At 54.8% G+C, this 19127-nt stretch overlaps 2 protein-coding genes across 12 annotated transcripts in view; one reads left to right on the forward strand and one right to left on the reverse strand.

Moving 5' to 3' along the window:
- Positions 1-13664, forward strand: part of NCAPD3 (non-SMC condensin II complex subunit D3) — a 57566-nt gene extending 43902 nt beyond the window's left edge. For 7 of the 9 annotated variants that reach the window (XM_019942038.3, XM_019942039.3, XM_019942040.3 and 4 more), the window contains 10 exons: positions 3428-3565; positions 3705-3838; positions 4019-4218; positions 6428-6538; positions 8017-8199; positions 8659-8813; positions 8957-9084; positions 10134-10211; positions 12892-13081; positions 13168-13664. In XM_019942038.3, the coding sequence (XP_019797597.2) occupies positions 3428-3565; positions 3705-3838; positions 4019-4218; positions 6428-6538; positions 8017-8199; positions 8659-8813; positions 8957-9084; positions 10134-10211; positions 12892-13081; positions 13168-13273 (1423 nt within the window). In that variant the 3' untranslated portion in view covers positions 13274-13664. Of the gene's footprint in view, positions 1-3427; positions 3566-3704; positions 3839-4018; positions 4219-6184; positions 6242-6427; positions 6539-8016; positions 8200-8658; positions 8814-8956; positions 9085-9176; positions 10087-10133; positions 10212-12891; positions 13082-13167 lie in introns of those variants that run through there. The other 2 variants (XM_019942043.3, XR_002177696.3) reach the window with 2 other exon arrangements.
- Positions 13665-14502: 838 nt separating this feature from the next.
- JAM3 (junctional adhesion molecule 3) overlaps positions 14503-19127 on the reverse strand; it is a 60320-nt gene continuing 55695 nt past the window's right edge. For 2 of the 3 annotated variants that reach the window (XM_033861761.2, XM_073807968.1), the window contains exons 5-9: positions 18789-18991; positions 18167-18266; positions 17211-17340; positions 17075-17129; positions 14503-16802 (exon numbers count right to left, since the gene is read on the reverse strand). In XM_033861761.2, the coding sequence (XP_033717652.1) occupies positions 16767-16802; positions 17075-17129; positions 17211-17340; positions 18167-18266; positions 18789-18991 (524 nt within the window). In that variant the 3' untranslated portion in view covers positions 14503-16766. The remainder of the gene's footprint in view (positions 16803-17074; positions 17130-17210; positions 17341-18166; positions 18267-18788; positions 18992-19127) is intronic. The other variant, XM_073807969.1, reaches the window with a different exon arrangement.

A 19127-nucleotide genomic window follows, 5' to 3' on the forward strand; every position in this document is an offset into this window, starting at 1 on the left:
GTTACAGCCTTGTTCGCTCCGTAGACCACATGCAGGGCCTGTTCCACAGGTGATGAGAGCATGAGTCAGAAGGAAACTAGGACAGGCAGACATCTCCACTGTAGTGAGAAAACTAGTACTTCTGGTAACATTTTCTCCCTCCCCCTTAAATCTTTCCATTTTATCCCTGCGATCTGGATTTGTTTGAACCATGGTAAAAATGTGGAGCATGATTTGAAAAGGTTTGAAAAACTAAATCTGTCCTCTATTTTTAGGCCAAAGGTCAGGCCTGTCTGCTTACTTTAAACACCTTAATTTTTCCATATGTATCTGCTAAGACAGCTCTTCCCAAGAGACTATAGCGGCAGAGCCCTGTGAATTTATTTTTGGTCCAGGTGGTAGATTTCCTGGCAATTCTGGCATGAACAAAATTGCATGACGTTTTTTAAAATTAATTTTTATTGGAGTATAGTTGATTTACAATGTTGTGTTAGTTTCTGCTGTACAGCAAAGCGAATCAGTTATACATATACGTATATCCACTCTTTTTTAGATTCTTTTCCCCTATAGGTCATTAGAGAGTATTGAGTAGAGTTCCTGTGCTATACAGATCCTTAATAGTTATCTATTTTATATATAGTAGTATGTGTATGTCAAGCCCAATCTCCCAGTTTACCCCTCCCCTCGTTTTCCCCCTTGGTAACCATAAGTTTGTTTTCTACATCTGTGACTCTTTTGGTTTTGTAAATAAATTCATTTGTACCATTTTTTTTTTGGTTCCACCTGTAAGTGATATCATGATATTTGTCTTTCTCTGTCTGGCTTACTTCAGTCAGTATGACAATCTCTAGGTCCATCCATGTTGCTGCAAATAGCGTTATTTCATTCTTTTTCATGGCTGAGTAATATTCCATTGTATATACGTACCACATCTTCGTCCATTGCTCTGTCCATGGACATGTGGGTTGCTTCCATGTCTTGGCTATTGTGACTAGTGCTGCAGTGAACATTGGGCTGCATGTATCTTTTCGAATTATGGTTTTCTTGCACAACATTTTTAATTGGTCCTGTAAACCCCCAATATGAGGGCTACAAAATTGTATGACCTGTTTCCTCGTCTGTCCACTAGGTGGTGCCCGTGTAGCACAGCAGTCTGGGTGATGGCCAGGTGGCTGGTGGGCTGTTGTTTCAGGGGAGCTGGGCAGATGCTCTGGGCATGCAAGAAGGCAGGGGCCGGAGGGGTTTAGGGCAAGACGGTGACTACAGTGACGGGCCATGGAGATAGAGAAGGAAGTAAGGCAGAGATGGCTTGATTTGGGAGAAAAAGGAGGAATTGAGGATCCAGAGGGCTCCCTGCAGGACACGTGAGGGGATGAGGGAGTCAGAAAGCTTCATTGGTCGGCAGGTGAGGGTGGGTTGTCCGACCTCAGAAGTGGGGGCTCCGATGTTGTGACACACAGTCCTGGTGGGGGGCGGTCCCTGAGTCAGTGAAGCTGGGGGACCAGGAGGCTGTGTGGACACTGAAACGGCTCTGAGAGATTGTCCCAGGCCTTCTGGGCTGTTAGAACAAGTCCCACAGACTGGGCAGCCGATAAACAGCAGGAACTGCCCCTCTGCATTTGGAGGTGGAGAGTGTGAGGTGAGGCGCTTCCAGAGAGCAGACCTCTCACCCTGTCCTCACGGCACCATGTCTTCACGTGGCAGAAGGGAAGGAGGGACTCGGGCTTCGTTTATAAGACGCTCACCCCGTCGGTGAGAGCTCTGCCCTCGTGACCCAGTCACCTCCCAAAGGCCCTTCTCCTAATACCACCCCCTCGGGGGCTCGGTTTCCAACATAGGAATTCGGGGGGATACAAACTGGGATTCAGACCATAGCAGCGATGTTGGGGTTTGGAATGGAGAAAACCAGGAAGTACTTACCGAGTGGTCAAAACAGGCGCGTGGCAGGAGCGTCCAGAAGAAAGGCTGAGCCTCGTGTGAGCCTGGTGGAGGATGTGGTTTCTCACCAGCAGCCTGCCCAGGGCTTCAAGCCCACACCAGGGCTTGAACCCGTGTCCCCTGCATTGGCAGGTGGATTCTTAACCACTGTGCCACCAGGGAAGTCCCTAAACTGTGGAATTTATTTGTACAGTTGTTTAAGCTGGTTATTCACCAGGGTGCTTGCCCATCAGTCACCGCCTGTACACGTTCTTGACCTAAAGTGAGTAGATGAGCATGTGACATCAAATGGAAGCCTAAAGCAGCCCGTCTTCTCGCAGAAGCATCGCTGGATTCTGTCTGGTTGTACGTATTCATAGGAATGACTTCCAAGTCTGGCAGCTGCGAAAACCCTTGAAGGGTTAACTGTCATCGGATACCTCAGGGGTGAAGCCAGGTTGTTTCTTGGGGATGTTTTTGCTTGTTTAGTGGTTTTCTCCATTCGTGGTCACTGCTGGTTTAGCAGAGTGACCCTGTCAGGAAAGCCCCTCCTCTGACCCTGTGGCCTCCGCCTCCAGCCTGCTTTCAGAGGCTGAGCAGGTTTGTGTGGAGTGGACTGAAGGCGCTTAACGGCGCTCAGGCCTCCTCCCCAGGGAACTCCCTTTGGTAGGTAGAGTTTTCGCTGTTCTGTGGTTGCAGGGTGTCAGGGTGAACAGTTGGAGGGTTGCTGTTGGCAGCAGGTCACGTCACTGTCGAGATCTCTGACCTGCCTCCTCTGACTCGTAGTGGGTGTGTGTGCTGTGAACAGACTGAGTTTATCCTTAGCTTGAAGGAGAGCATCGGGGGAAGGGGCTCTCCTGGGGTCCTGCGCATCCCAAGGCCAAGAGCAAAGTGATCAGACTGTGCTTGTTGCTGCTCCTCCCCCCAGGAGCGGCGGGGCTCCTGTCGGGTGGAAGTTCCACTGAGCTTGAACAGATTGGTCTGGCCGGTGTGACCGGATCAGAGCCAGCCTCCACTGCCTCGGGTTGACCCCCGAGCGGAGGCCAGGCCTGGGCGTTCGCTCGCCTGTCCGCGTGTGCCTGCTTTGGGGTCGTGGGCGCTGGGCCCTATGTGTCCCTCTGCAGCCTGGGTCGAGCGGCTGCCGCCTGTGGCAGGTCCTTGTCCTGCTGACCCAAACTAACCTCTTGTGTTTAATCCCGGTGCTCGAGAAGGTTCAGAGTTCAATTGGGGTGGGAGGGTGAGGTTCACTCGCGGTGGTCGTGGCCAGCGGGTCCGCCTGAAGGAGCGGTTTTGGCGGTGGGGTGGGGGGGAGTCCCACATGTGAGGTGTAGCTGAGTGACAGCGGCCTGTGAGCTTTGCAGGGAGAGCTAGTGGTGAGACCTGGGTTCACAGGGCAGGATGGGCCAAGGAGCCGAGTGACGGGAGTGCAGCTGTCGCCCACCTTCTCCACGGTCCCCTCTGTTGCAGGGTCTTGGTGTGACTTAGAGGCTGTCTCCCGGTAGCACACGGTCCCCTGTCCCCTTCTCCGCAGCACTGGGAAGTTCTGCCTGGCCCACCTCCTGCTGAAGAGGAACCCTGCCATGTTTTTCCAGCACTTCATCGAGTGCATCTTCCACTTCAGCAGCTACGAGAAGCATGAGAAGTACAACAGGTTCCCCCAGTCGGAGAGGTCAGCGCCGCTGGGGCGGAGTGTGGGGAGACGGGCAGCATCACCTCCTGGGCGTGCGGGTGGCTCCAGCTGCCGTTGGAAGTGAATTCCTCTCGGCCTCGCCCACGGGCAGTGCTCAGAGGGTCCTGTTCTGCCCTAGAGAGAAGCGGCTGTTCTCACTGAAGGGGAAGACAAACAAGGAGAAGCGGATGAAAATCTACAAGTTCCTTCTGGAGCACTTCACAGACGAGCAGCGGTTCAACATCACTTCCAAAATCTGCCTGAGCATCCTGGGTAGGACCGGCCGGCGTGGGGGATGAGACATGTGTGAAGGACCCAGCTCCCCTGCAGCCAGGGCCCCTTATGTCCTTGGCCGTCAGCTGTGCCGTGCAGGCCGACGGACCACCGGCTGTGCATCCCCCCTTGCCCCGCCCCCGGCAGCGTCTCTCAGAAGCCCATCTCTGCTTCCTCCAGCGTGCTTTGCCGACGGCGTCCTGCCCCTGGACATGGAAGCCAGCGAGCTGCTTTCGGATGCGTTCGAGGTGCTCAGCTCAAAGGAGATCAAGCTGCTGGCGATGAGGGCTAAACCGGACAAGGACCAGCTCGTGGAGGAGGAGGACCTGGCCCTGGCCAATGTGGTCATGCAGGAGGCGCAGAAGAAGCTCATCTCCCAGGTGAGTGTGCTACTCCCTGAAGGGGCCTGTGCGACCCCCGCCCCGAGTTCCGGGTGTCTGCCAAGGCCCCGCCTCATTCTTCCCATTGGCCTCAATGCTCACCTGGGGGGTGCTGTTCTCCACCTGTGCCTGTGGCTCCAGCGGCTCCCGCAAGCCTGGACCTGCGAGCCTGTGGCCTGGCTGTGCTGCGGGCATCTCAGGCAGAATTGGTCATCTCTCCCTCCTACGTGTCTCTCTCATCGTGGTTCCCGGGGGCTCTGTTGTGGAGAAGGGCACCTTTATCTGCCAAGTTACCCTAAAGGGAGCCTGAGTCTGGCAGGCTAGGCACAGAGTGCTGCTTGGCCGGTGCGTGTGAGGATTGGGATTCGAACAACAGCTGTGGTGCTCACCAGGCCCAGGTTCTGGTACCGAGCCTGCATCGCCACCTGAGCCCTGAAGCCTTCTGAGCCCAAAGGAGTGGACTTTGGTCACATCCAGTGTGTCCCCAGGTCCTGTCCATTCTTCCCACAAATCTGTCTGTCTCACGTTCCCACTAGCTCCACATTTATTTAACCTGTACCATTTCCATCTCGTTTCTTTTTGTTCTGGGCTGTGTACCGCCTTGCTGCCAGGGTAATCTTTCTTAAGTGCAGATTTGATCTTTTTATTCTCCTGCTTAAAATACACTGAGGCAGAGAAGGGGGAGCAGGGCACTTTTGGGGCCATGGATCGTGGGTGATTATCTAGATGCAGTGTTGGTTACTCAGCATATACTTGTGCCAAAACTCGTTCATCTGTTCACATAACACGGGCAAATGCTGTGGTATGTAAGTTACACCTCATCAATGATATCTTTAATAAGTGGGTTGGTGGCTTCCTGTCACCTTCTGGATAAAATCCCAATTCTTCTTCAAGGCACACAGAACTCCTGCGTGCACAGCACGCCCTTCCCTCCACACCTCCTCCCATCCCTCCAGTCCGCTGACTCTTGGCCTCTGTGGAGATGTGCTCTCCTGCCCTGTGCCTTTGTGTGCTGCCGTTTCTGCCCAAGGTGCCCTGTCCCACCCCGTCCTCCCCTGCTGCCACCCAATCCCTACACGTCCCCAGGGTTTTCCCTGATACACATCCCGCCCTGCTCCTTCCCTCTTAGGCATCCCTCTTCCAAAGTCCCTTAACACCTGCCACTCGTCACCTGGCCACACATTGTAACGCACAGCCTGGCCTAGAAGTAACTTGAAGGCAAGAGTTCTTGGCCTCATTTCTGTAGCCCTGGAGGTTAGCCTTGTGTCTGGTAGAGAGAAGGTGTTGGATGATATTTGTGGAGTGAATGCATTTAAGCCATTTTTTAAGGCTGTCCCTATAGTTAGCCTCTGCTCAGACTCATCTTTATTAAATTATTTATTCCTTTAGTCTTTGCTCTCCTGTTTCAAGAACTCTGATAAGATTTTTTAGAAATGAGTGGATTACAAGTAAGGAACATATACTAGTGACTTTAAATGAGGAAAAGAATAATTTTCAGATTCAGAATGACAGTCTTGCATATGTGGGCTACTGTAATGAGTTATTTTTAATTCTAAGAGATTTAGTGCAGACCTTTGTGGTTAGTGATTGTTCTTGGTGAAGACTGCGAAGGCACTGTGTAAAATACCCAGCACGTTCTAAATGTGTGCAGAGTTACAGAGGGGGACACGCAAACCGTCTCCAGGCCCGGCCCCTCCCCGCATCGCCCTCCCACCTGCAGGCACGCGATGTCCCCAGTCCCAGGGAGGATGTTGAAAGGAGGGGCCCGGCGAGGAGCCAGGGGTCCGTGGTGGGTTGTGGGGAGGTTTGGAGCTTGTGTCAAGTTCTTCATTCAGTTGTCCCTTGAGCATTGTAGGGACTGGGGCACTGACACCCCGCTCTTCCCACGTAGTTGAAAATCTCTATAACTTACAGACTGGGGTTGTTCAAGGGTTAACTGTAATTCTAGTTTCTTTTTCTTGTTTAGAAATAAGAATAGTACTTGTCTGCATCCTGCTTTACAAAGCCCTCTGAGCGTTTTGAGGTAATGGTTTTACAGTCTCCCCGGCTGAGGTGGCGTTCCTCTCCAATCCCCAGAATCATATCAAAAATAAAAAGTAAACTTAGGTCATGTATGAGATCGGCCACGCAGGCAGAACTAGGCTGAGGGAAAGTCTTTGTCTTTCAGAAATTTGTGCATCTCAAACAGTCTTCGTTTGTGTTACCACAGGTTCAGAAGAGGAATTTCATAGAAAATATTATTCCAATTATCATCTCCCTGAAGTCTGTACTAGAGAAGAATAAGATCCCAGCTCTGCGGGAACTCATGCAGTATCTCAGGGTAAAGTCGGCCTTGGGATTTGTGGTTGGTGCCACGCCCCTGTTGGTTACTCAGGGTGTCTTGCAGTCCTTACCGTGGGTGCATCTGCGCTCGGAGCTGTGCCCCAGGCCGGCCTCTGACTGTGGGGAAGACAGATTGACTCCGCAGGTTCCTCAGAAGCTGGTCCTGCCTTTTGCGGGCAGTTGAGTCTTGTGTCCTTGCTGACAATTACATTCAGTTTTGAAGCTTCTCAGCTGCGGCTACAAGCAGAGCCCTCGTCTTAGTTCACTCTCTGGGTTCCCAGTCGGGAGATGCTGCCCAGAGCAGTGGCTTCGGGGCGTCCTGATCCTGGTCTACGCAGTGGGGCACGCATACATGCAGAGCGGACATAAATGAGGCCTCAGGCCTCTCTGCAGAATCTTTCAATTAGAAAGAAATGCAGCATTTTTTTCCTTTTTGTTTACACTAGGCTATTTTCTTCCTCAAAAAATGCTAAGCATTTTTTTCCAAAAAGGGCGCTAAAAAAACTAGATTTAATAATGATTTTTCAAATATCTCTTTATCCTACAGAAGTGAAGGTGGGAAAGACAGGCTGACTGTGGAGAAAATGAGGACTTCAGGTCACTCATGTTTTTTTTGCCCTGCTAAACCTCAGAGGAATAAAAAGAGTTTAGGTCCTAGGTAGACTCCTTAAACACGTGAGGAAAGGAAGTCCCCGTTTCTGAGCACACACCGAGCACGGCCACACGGCTTTAACCGAGGAGGGTGGCACGGCTTCGTGTGGACCCCATCGGAGCAGCTCCCGCAGTCCTCTCCTCCACCTGGGAGCCCTGGGGCGGCTGGAGGACTGGGCGGGTCTCATCCCCTAATGTGGGGCCACAGTAGATCTTTTCTCCCTCCAACATGTTAGGGAAAATGGTTTCTTCCTTAAGGCAGAGAGGCTGGGTCCTGGCATCCGTCCTTAAGACCTGAGAGCATCCTCGCCCTGATGTACTCATAGCCTCTGTCAGGAGGTACAGATATCTGGCTCCGAGCCGCAGCTACCTCCCCTGAGAAAGCCAGTGTGGACAGCCCCCCGTGACTGGCTCCAGCCAGGATACTGTGTGTTGCCCGCTCCCCAGCCTCTGGCTGGGATTCCTGAGGGGCTGCCTCATGGCACCACAAGACCCTTTGAACTGGTGGTGACCCAGAGCCGAGCCAGGCTGCCCAGATACACCTCCACCCCCATCCAGCCCTGTGACGGGCTGCTTTAGGCTAAGAATGTGGGATGCCGGGTTACCTGGCAGATATGTGGGAAGCGTCCAGGGGCTCAGGCCCCTGCGCGTGTGGTCAGTACAGTGCAGCCGGCACTTCCTGGGGCGATACCGTCAGGTTCACTGGTCGGTCGATGTAGTGGGAACCGCCTGGTCTCGGCATGTTCCTGTTATTGATGATGTCATGTGGGAGAGCTCATTCACTTATTCAAGAGAATGCTCATGGATGCCTTGGGTCTGTTTTAGGAGGTGATGCAGGATTACCGAGATGAAATCAAGGATTTCTTCGCGGTTGACAAGCAGCTGGCCTCAGAGCTCGAGTACGACATGAAACGGTACCAGGAGCAGCTGGCCCAGGAACAGGAGCTGGCGAGGCAGGCCGATGCAGACAGGGCGGCCGCGAGCGCCCAGGGGGCGCAGGCCGGGCAGGTGAGTGGGCGGCCCCTCTCCATCTGCTCCCTGCCACCCGCCTCCCCAGCATGTCCCAGCATGCACTTGTGAGCGCGGTCGTCTGAGCGAGGCCCTGGGGTGGCTGGAGGCCTGAGGGTGTCTCAGTGTTCCCGTGTCCCGTGGACAGAATCGCCAAGGGCCTTCTCTCCGTCGCCCCCGCCCATCTGGAAAGTCCTGAGTCCCGGTGTGGGGAGCGTGCAAGTTCCTGGAGAGCGAGGACCCTGCTGAGGGTCCTTGCTCTTTGATGGCAGAGAACCTGGTCTCCCCCACAGCCCCCTTGGGGTGAGCTTCTCTCCCAGAATCCCTGAAAGCCCTGTGAGTGCCGTGCCAGGCAGCTGCCGGGGGCGGGGGTCTGAGACGGAACTGCTCAGAGGGTGTAAACATTTCTTGACGTTAAGTGTTGGAAGATACATAGTCTTAATTTCTCTTCTGCGACAGGTTGTTCCAAGTTTGGAAATGCCAGCTCCTGCCGGCCGAGAAAATGGCACCGTGGGCACCGCCGCCAGCCAGGCGTCCACATCCAGGCCCCATGCTGCCCACGCACCTCTGTCCCTGGACACTGGGCCACTGAAGAGGCTGGTGCCCAAAGCCAGGTGTGCAGGGCCGAGTCACCACGTCCCCAGAGGCACCTCCCAGGTCACCCTGAGCATTGTTCGCATGTTGGCGCAGATTGGGTCTGAGGGAGGATGAGGGCGCGTCTCGCCTCTGTGCTTCACTGGTGTCTTTGCGACAACAGGCCCATGTCGCCGAGCACCATCGCCATCCTGAATTCCGTCAAGAAGGCCGTGGAGTCGAGCGGCCGGAGCGTGGGGCTGCCACCCTTCACCATGTGTCCCGAGGGCCCAGGCGAGCCCACTGAGCGCGGTGAGTCCACTGGGTGGCTCCAGGGCTCTCGGAGATCCGGGCCCCCTTCTCCTTCCCCATCAAAGCATTTCTGTTTGTTGTCTTTAAACAAGGGACTTTGGGGACTTGGGGTCACAGGGAGTAAAACAATCCTGTTTATGATGGAAGATCTGGAGAATGGGGTGATGTGGAGACCCAGCCATAGCGGTGAGGTGTGTGTGTGGTTTTGTGTATGCAGTTGTGGTGGAGGCTGCGTGGCTTTGTAACTGTCGTGCACACAACCCCACGACCACAGCAACACGGGGAGGGCTTCCCGTCACCCTTCTGCCGTGCCTTGGCAGCCATGACGTGTTGCTCGCCTGCCCATTCCTGGAAATGTAGGTTTTCTTAACGTTTTGAAACAAATCACATCACAAAGAACATCCTGGAACATACAGTCTTGTATGTGTGTGATCTTTAGGATTAACCCCCCTGAACGTCTTAACCTTTTGATGGTCAAACTGTCGTCTCCAGTTCCCCTCAGTGACATCCCTGCCGTGGCCCATGAGAGCCCAGGTCCTACAGAGAAACACTGGTTTCATAATTTTCCACTTTCTCTGCTGAGCTTTTTTTTTTCTTTTTTTTTTTTTTGCGGTACGCGGGCCTCTCACTGCTGTGGCCTCTCCCGTTGCGGAGCACAGGCTCTGGACGCACAGGCTCAGCGGCCATGGCTCACGGGCCCAGCTGCTCCGCAGCATGTGGGATCTTCCCGGACTGGGGCACGAACCTGTGTCCCCTGCATCGGCAGGCGGACTCTCAACCACTGCGCCACCAGGGAAGCCCTCTGCTGAGCTTTATAGACCCAAAATTTTCATTTTCATTTCCACTTGTTTGAATCCCAGTGAGAAAAGGCCATTGTTTCTCGTGTTTGTCATTTATTTGTATCTTTCTGAATTACCTCTTTAAAAGAATACTTTATTTGGGACAATAAGTGTGTTGTGTAGTTTGCAAGTGTTTTTTCTCATTGGAATGTTTTGTCTCTGGGGCCGTTTGGGTTTTCGGGGAGGTAACGCTCTCCCATTTCATCCCAGTGTCCTCGCAGGGCTTGGAGCAGGAGTCCAGCGGAGCTCTTGACCTCATAACTAAACGGGCGATCAGCACCCCTGACCGTAAGTGGTTCGCGGGGACGAGCCGTTCTGACTCTGCGGCAGGTACCGCGTGTGCGGGGGTCGCAGCAGAGCTGCTTCAGCCACGTCGCGGGGCATCAGGTCAGACTGGGCACAGCTGACCGCCGACCTCTTCCAGGTGCTTTTACACCTGGTGACTCCTCAGGTGGCCAACACCTCAGGTGGCCAACACCTCAGGCCACCCGCTTCAGGGGCCAGGCCTCAGCGCTCGCGGCACCGCGCGTCACTGCGGGCTGCCTGAGTGGGCTGAGGCCTCCCCTGCCGGCCGTGAGGAGAGCCTGTGTCCTCTCTCTCCCACTGGGAGGTTTTTCTAATGTCCCGTGCTTTCCTTCTATTTGAAAATAGAGGTGAGTTAGAAGTGTGTTTATTTCTATCACTCGTTTTATATGTAGCCTATTATCTCAAAACCCATAAAAACCATTGAGAAAATTACTGCAGTATGAAGAAACTCTGCCTGTCCAGAGTCTGTAGTATGTTTGCAAGGCCCCGCCTGGCGTGGCCCATGGGCCTCTGCCCATCTCCCGCCACCTGCCCCTGGCTCTGCACCCCAGTGTGGGCAGTCCTCCCAAGGGTGCAGGAGCCCCGCTCTCCTGGCGTCCGCGTCCTGGGGCCCCTCCCCCAGCCATCACCCCTTCACTTCCAGAAGAAGCCCTGTTTGACCCTCAGAGTGGATGAGGTGCCCCTGGCACCACACTTGCAAGTCCTTCACCGTCCGTCTGGCTTTGGTTTGTAACTGTTTGCTCTCCACCATGTCTGGGGGTGCTGTCCGGGCCTGGACGGCGAGGGCTGCGAGCCGGCGGGACGAGAGGTCAGGTGGTGGCCGAGCTGGGCAAGGACTTGGGTGCTTCTCTTCCGCCCCACTGCTTTCTCGGCACTGGTCCTAGGCATTATTACAGGAGGAGCGGAACACGCCGTTCCCCGTGGTGTCGAGGCCTCAGGGCATTGGGCCATCGTGCAGTCGTGCTCCATCAGCGGGCACTTACTGGGCACCTGCTGTGTTCTTGCGCCTTGCCTGGTGGTTCTGTTACCTGTGAGCTCTTAGAATACTTAACGGGTTAGAGATGATTTTCATCCGTCGTCCTGTGAAGGGAGATTAATGGATGAACAGAACTCCTACCCCACCCCTCCCCAGATGATGCCTGAATCGTGACAGCTTTTGTCATGAAGAGCAGGGGTAATTGGGGTCTAATGTTATATATGTAAAAAGTTACCCTTTTTCAAGCAGAAGAGTGCGGTGTATGCTCTGTGCTCCTGTCCTGGCGGTTTGGTGCCAGATGCTGTGGGAGGGAGTGCATTTCCCGTCCTCTGCTTGTCCCCCAGTCCCTGCTCTGTCCTGGCCGCACGTGCCCCTCACAGGAGGCCCGGCTGCTGCCACTCGGATTTGCACTGGAAGTGAGACTACTTCTCGAGTCTCTTGAATGTAACATTCCTGGGGCTCTCTCCTCACACTGAACCAGAAAGAAATGCTGGAAGGTTGCCTCCTAGCTCTCCCTCCTCTAAGAATTACCAGATAACTTAAGAAGCCCACGTTCTGCATTCTCTGGTTTATGTACCGGTTCTGTCACCACTTCTCAGGTGGGGTGACCATGGGGAAGTGGTCTCGGCTGCACTCGGTGTGGACATGGCATTTCTGCTGAGTGGAAATGAGGGATTTTCAGAGCCAGATTTTAACTGAAAATGGGGGGAGGCGGCGGGCAGCAAGTCCCTCTTAGGCTGTAAGTCAGTGGCGAAGGTGCTGCTGCCTGGACGTGCCAGGATATGCGGGGAGGGGGCTCAGAGCCCCCAGGGGCCCAGGGTCTGGACAGCAGCGGTGGAAACATACCCTGCTGCTGCCTGTTAAGGGGGCGCGAGAGGCTCCTGGGCCCACGGCACCAGGGATGCACTGACGCTAGCCAGCCACAGCGCAGGAGATGCCCAGAGCCTGGCCGTCCTGATGTGTGCGGTGACAGTGTGCCTACCAGGTACGGGGTGGGGGCGTCTCAGGGGCAGTGGGGGCCGGGCCCCCTGAGCACGGAGCCACCGGGGTGCACACGCGGATCTGGGCAGATTTGCCTCTGGGGATGGGGGGACCCAGGTAGTAAACGACAGTCGTGGTTCAGTGTTTTCAGCACTTACCTTGTACCGAGTACTGTGTTAAGGACTTAACACAAGTGATCTCATTCAAACCTGGCAGTTCTTCTCAGGGAGGTGCATGTGTTTCCCCTTTAGAGATTAAGAAACTCGAGGTTCCCAGAGTAGCTCACACAACCGGTGGGACACAGAGCCCAAGTCTGACCAAGGTGGGAGGGGAGGTGGCAGGCGAGGGGACATCCGGGGTAGCAGCAGGGCTGCAGTGACCAGAGGGAGGGAGGGAGCAGGGCAGCATCTTCAGGGGACTCTGGAGCAGTGACAGGAAGAGCAGGGGGCTCTGCAGGGGGCTCTGAGCTGCGGGTGGGGCCTCAGGCACGACAAGTGGCTGTTGAGAAGCCAAGGCTGTACGCGCCGGTGCTCGGAGGGCCGTCAGGCCAGCGGTCTGGTCCTGCAGGGTGGCCCGATGATGGAGGCCGGGCTTGGGCACCGCGTGGGCCTGGGTGGACCCATAGCAAGACCCGCATCTGACCTTGCTCAGTTTCTCTCCCTGAAGGCCTTCGCTAACCCTCCACTGACTCTCCCCTCCACCCAGGGACCATCCAGAATGTCACGTTTGGAGCGGGACTCAGCTACATCAGCTCACCCCGGACACCCTTTCCTGTCAGAGGCCACTCCCCCCCGGCCAGGTCCACGAGCCGTGCCGGCACTCCAGGAAGTCCGGGGGTGTCAGAGGCCCCGGGCCACGGGGACAACGTTCTTTGTCTGTCGCTGCCCGACATGCCGTAAGTTCCCTGGCCCCCGCCCAGAGGTGTTCCCGTTGGGAGGCGGGGGGCTGTCCCACCCCAGGTGACACGCCTATTCCCCCCAGGCCCCCGCAGCCCCCGCAGTGGAACGTGACATCTCCCGCCAGAGGAAAGGACAGCGCAGCCCCCAGGAGGTCACGCCGCAAGGCCCCCCTGAAAACAGCCAACTGACCACTGTGCCCCTGGCCCCAGACGCTTCCACTGTGAGCAAAGGGCTCGCCTGTGAGTCCAGCGCCGCCCAGCTTTTCACCTGTGTGGTTGGTCAACCTTTTCAGTTTCTCCTTATGAAATGCCTGGTTAAAAAGTGTAAAATACTAGAGAAATGCCTTAAGCATTTAATACTGTAACTTTACTCCAGATGGAAGGAGGCTGCCAGAGGGCGGCTTCCCACTCTGCTTCTCCAGGGACCCTTGCTGGACTGGAGGTCCTGCTCTTGCAGAAAGGCCTCCTTCCCTGGCTTCTCCCCACCGTGGTTTGTGACCCTCTTTTCCCGACTTCTGCCAACCTGTGTCATGTGCTAATTGTGTGCAATAAACCGAAGAGATTTGTGAATTTAAAAAAACTTTGAAGATATCCAGTCCCTTCTCATAAGCGCTGTTCTGGTCCTTAAAGAACACGGTCCTGAGCTTTCTCTTCTATAGTCAAGCTTCTGGTAGCTGGTTTCAGTTCCTTATACTAAGTACATAGTTTCCCGTATCTGATATCAAAATCTTGATTGTAATATTTTTTCTATTCTTATCTATAAATTGCAGACTTTTAAAGCTTTTTCAAATGCATAAAAGTATGAGTACAGCCTTCGAGTATTTTTAGCGCAGGGCTTTAATTGGTACTTAATTGACATAAAGTGTTTAAGAACCCAAATCTTCCCCATTAGGGAAAAAGGACTCAATCTGTCTTTAACGTCCAGGTCCTCTGCCCCTGCCTCTGTCTTTTTCCTCACAGCAGACATCTTAGCATAGACTACAAGTCTCTGCTTAAGAAAACCCTCTGTGTTCCTTACCCGGAGCAACAGCAGCGCTGATGACATGCGCGTAGTCCGCTAAGGGCTGTTCCCGCAGGAGAGTGGCCTTAGGTTCCTCTGTTGGCGCCATCAGGTAACCTTAAAACCCTTGTATGTGCGTGTTTTGTCCAAGAATGACCAGAAAGAAATTTGGTTGGTTCACGTCTTAATCCCAGTTCTACAGAAGTAAAAGCACAGGGTTGCTGTTTGCGTGTCCTGCACGTGACGGGGTGGTTGGATGAGAGGGTGGATGTCGTCATGACCCCCCAGGTCCCGTGTGTGTTGACACGCATGCACGGAGTCAGTCACAGGGCTGCCCCTAAGCGAATACCCTCACCTCCGTCCAGCACTTCAAACCTAGGGCCATGCCTGACACGACACAGGAAGGAGAGAAATGAAGAGACCGAGCTGCTTTTTTTTTTAGAAGCTTTTATAAATGAGGTTTAAGAAATACCAACTCACAGGTGTGTTAGTAGCACAGGTCTGTGGCACTGTGTACAGCTGCAGCCACACCAAGGCCCCAGCAGCCCATGTGGCCTTGCGTCTCCAGCAACGTTTACATCTTAAAATCACTCGATGCTCCTTTTCTGTCTGCGTTTTTACAGTGACGGGCAGCAGCAGCCTCCCAGACCCCACACTCACTCCTCTCTCCTCCGTCAGAGCCAGAGCCAGGTCACATGGCACCATGAAGGAGGTTTTAGGGTACAAGAAGACTACCCCATCACTATGACAACCGAGGAGGAGGCTGGAGCTGCCCCCACAGGTGGAAGGGCCCTACCCTTCTCCACCCAGAGGAGCTGAGGATGAAGGGACAGTCTTAGGTCTGTCTGCGCTCTCAAGACACAGATGGAAGAAGTCAGGCACCCTAGCATGACGAGGCGCTGCCCTCTGCTGCTGCCAGTACTCCATGACAGCGTTCACACGACTCAGAAAAGAAAGGGCAATGCAAGTCTCGAGTATTCAAGTAAGACACTGAAAGTTTCATCCCAAGATGACTATGTTCTTCTACATAAAAACCATCCTGTAACACAGAGTCGGAGGCATCCTTCTGAGAAGCTCCTTGGTCCCAAGGGCTTCACGCTGAGTTAACAAACACAGCAGTGTGTCTGAGGCTAAGAACAAAGGGTGCTGTTCCTGACGCCCCCACAAAGCAGGCAGCATGTGGGGCACGATCAGGAAGTTGCCTTTGACTCAGGCACACACTTTGCCCATCGTCAGTCAGACCGTCGCCGGCCGCCCTTCCTGCTGTTCTTCAGAGGCTGGCCTCGCGACCCTGCACAACAGCTTCCTGTGCGGCGAGACAGAACCTGCGCTGTCTTTATGGCAGAGAGGGACAGTGGGGTTCATTGTCTTTAACAGATTTGATTTCAAAACTGCCTTTGGCCCTGGACCGTCGTATGAACTACACAAGTAAGTAAAATGAATTTAAAAGCCAGACAGCAGGGCTGCTGTTTCCTGAGCCATCTTCAGCCAAAAACCTCTGTCCCAGGGAAGCCAGGCTGGGGTGCCACACCGAGGACCCCGCCCTTGCCGCCGTCCTGGGTTGACCCACGTGGTACGTGAACGGCACCTTAGGTAGGGCTGATCCACGCACGGCCAGCGTCGGGGCGTCGGACAAGGGTGGGCGGGCTGGCCTGGAGTCAGGAGCCAATGCTACTCCGAGCAGGTATGCGGCCCCACCCCGGGCACCAACCAGCACGGTCTGCACACTGCGTCTGTGGGTCTGGGGCAGAGGTGGTCTGAGGAGCCCAAGGAAGAGGCAGCTTGAAGCCAACCCGAGAGCCCTTCATGTCTCTTCTGGAGAGACGCAAACAGACCAAGACAGTACTCAACTGGAATTTTCTTAAAGGTTTCCTAAGCACAAGGAACACTGAGTGGTGTGTCCAATTGAACAGGAGTAGCTTGGGCTCCTGCCTTAAGTTGAACTTTTAAAAAAAGAGGTTATTTAACATTGTATGACAACTTATTTACAGTTTAAATAGAAATTTTCAATAATCAAAATACATCTTTAGCAAAAATTTAGAATGTAAAATTTTATAAAATACCCATAGAAAAGCAGAACATAGTATCAGTACCATTTCAGATTTAGCATAAGATGAAGGTCTTCCTTCAACACTGGGACCCGCCATGGATGAGCAGGGTTCCTACAGGTAAGAAGATTCCCTCCTTCTAACAAGCAATTTACCTTCCTGATTTGGACTGTTGTTATAAAATGCTGACCCAAAAAGATTCCCCAAGATGGACACTAGGACAGTGACAGCAAAGCCTCAGGATGAAGTGGCCTGACCACTTGGCCACCGTGAAGCCAGGTCACTGCAGCTGAGGCTCATGCCTTGCCCCCCTCTGCCAGCCCTTGGATACTGATGCCGATGCCACCTGCCACGGAGCAGATCACCGTGCCTCCCGGGCCCTTGGCGCCTGCCCTGAGGCCACCCAGACCCCGATGGGGTCGGTCACCTTTTGGCCTTGTGACTGTGCCCATCTTGAGGAAAACTCTTTTATTCGTGTGGCTTGTTAAAAAGTAAGAAAGGAGTAGCGGTCAACTTTGGCCAAAACAAAAAGCTTTCGTGCGCGTGTCCAGCCCCGTCTGGCTCCCCTCGCAGGGCTGCTCCCAGCAGGGTCCCCCGTGGAGGTATCCACGTGTGCGTGCGGCCGTGCTGCCGTCTAGATCACGAACGAGGACTTGTGTCTGAAGTCGCCCTGCAAGGCCAACACCGGCTTAGAGGGCAGCCCGCGGCCACGCAGGGCCCAGCGTGCGGTGGGAAGGGAGCCTGACACCGCTTCCCCACAGCGTGCTCTGAGGAGAGGCCGCGAGGCCTGTGGACTGAGTGCCCCGCGAGCACACAGCCAGGGGAAGGGCTGAGGGCTCGCGCTTCGGATGTGACTCAGAAATCTCTTTTAAGGACCTGCTTGGTTCTCAGGGGAATGTCATCTTCCCTGCTCGGGACACTGCAGCCTCTAGGCTGCCTTACCTCATCGTCCGTCCTGATGTAGTTAACTCCATCCGGCTTCCCTGGGTTCTTGTAGCTGTAACAGAGGGGAGCCGAGTGACCACCAGTGGACCACAGAAATGCCCACTGGAGCTTTGTGCAGGTAGGACAGGCTCACCTTTCCCCGTTCTGCTTATTGTTGATGAAGTAGCCACGTCTGTAGGCACAGCAGATGCCCACTGTGATCAGGGCCAGTACAGTCAGGACAACCAGGACTCCCCCAATAATCCCGCCGATGTTGAGGTCATCTGGAGAAGAGAAGGGGTCAGAAGACACGGCCTGCCGCCCCTGCCCCTCCCGGCCCGGAACACCTCCGCCCACAGGCCATGACACCCACCCGCTGCGCCAAAGCCGTGTGGCACTGCCTGCAGGGCATAACAATCCTCTGGGGACATTATTACTGGACAACATGGTTATACTACAAAGACAGCTAGGAGCCAGAGTCCTAAGGAAGAAAAAATTCTCCCTTGTCTAGTACAGCATTCTTGAATGTGAGTGCACTGTTATTTAAAAATAAGTCTTTGAAATTTTGATTTCATAACGTCAGTTCCCAAGCTCTATCCATAGAGAGTCCAGAGGTCTGGGGCAAAGCCCAGGAATCTTCCTCCTGCCGAGAGCAGCTTCCCAAATCTGACAGCAGCCAGAAGAGTCGCCTGGAGGCTGACTACACAGGTGAGGGGGGCCCTGAAGTCTAACCCCGTCCTGCCCTCAACCCCCCCTTAGAGCCAACACCCCCAGAGAAAGAAGCACCTGAACAGGGCAGAATTACTGGGGCTAAACCCTGGGTTTCAGCTTACTGCTACTGCAAAACGGTTAAACTTGATACATTTTTGGAGAACCTTGTATCTCAATAATTCTATCAGTTACCAAAGAAATGGAGTTCATGGAACGTCGCTAAGAGTTACAAGATGAGGAGGACCAGCGTGTCAGTCCTCCAGCTGCTCCTTGGTGCGTCCTCGCCTCCTCCCACCGGACCCGGGCAGAGCCCGTGTGCCCGCACGGGGCGGGGGGGGGGGTGTCACAGCTGAGGGGCACCCGCCGGTCTGCAGGGCAAGGCTCGGCAGAGACACTCACACACTTCCATGTCCTGCTCCTCGCAGCGGGCTGAGCCCGCATCGTTGGAGGCGATGCAGTAGTACTGGCCCGAGTCCTCCTTGTGGATGGCGCTGAACACCTGTTTGGGGACTGGGAGTGAATGGGGACCCGACAACAGGGCTTGGTGCACAGTGAGCCCCCTCCATGCCAGGGGCACCAGAGCCGGCAGCAGCCGGGCTTCACGCGCCCGCGACTCCAACCCACTGCCTCCTCCCTCCCCACCACGGGGTCGTCCACGAACATCTGTGTGTCTCTAGAAGGACTTTTTAAAAGTCGTGCCCACGACACCACGACCATGCTGAACGCAGCCAGCAGTTCCTCAACATCAGACGTGTGGCCAGGGAGCAAGTCCCAGCTGCCTCCCGACTCTGTCCCGAGGACAGCACCGGCCAGGCCACCTACGCCCTCCTCAGTCACTGTCCCCCCCTTGGCTCTGCCCCCTTTCCCTGGCCCCCTTACAACTTTTCTGTCTATAAAGGGAGGGCAGGGTCCCCGATGTGCGGGGCTCAAAGCTGCTGTCTCGTAAAGTTTACTGTCTCTTAATAACTGCTCTTCCCACGACACAGATGTGCGCACCCGCCCCCCTTCTGAGAGACCTTACCAGGGTGCCCGTGTCAGGGTTGAAGAGGAAAGAGGAGTTTCGGAACCGGGGGTTGGCCCTGGAATCTGTGGGCAGTGGCACGTCGTTGCGGTACCAGCTGTAATGCGGCCGGGGGTAGCCCTCGCCCTCCTGGCAGGTCAGCGTGGCTGCCTTGCCCACAGGCACAGCCCTTGGCACCCTGCACACTGGGGGCACCGGCTTCACTGCAGGAGAAGCACAGCAGGGGTTACGGTCAGCAACAGGGCCCTGTTCTTACCACAGCCCACAATGAACCTGCTCCAAAAACGAGTCAGCTAGCCGGGTTCCAGACGCTGCGTCGCGGGCAGGCCCGCTCCCCTG

Source organism: Tursiops truncatus, chromosome 8 (genome assembly GCF_011762595.2).
Source record: "Tursiops truncatus isolate mTurTru1 chromosome 8, mTurTru1.mat.Y, whole genome shotgun sequence".
Classification (NCBI taxonomy): Eukaryota; Metazoa; Chordata; class Mammalia; order Artiodactyla; family Delphinidae; genus Tursiops; species Tursiops truncatus.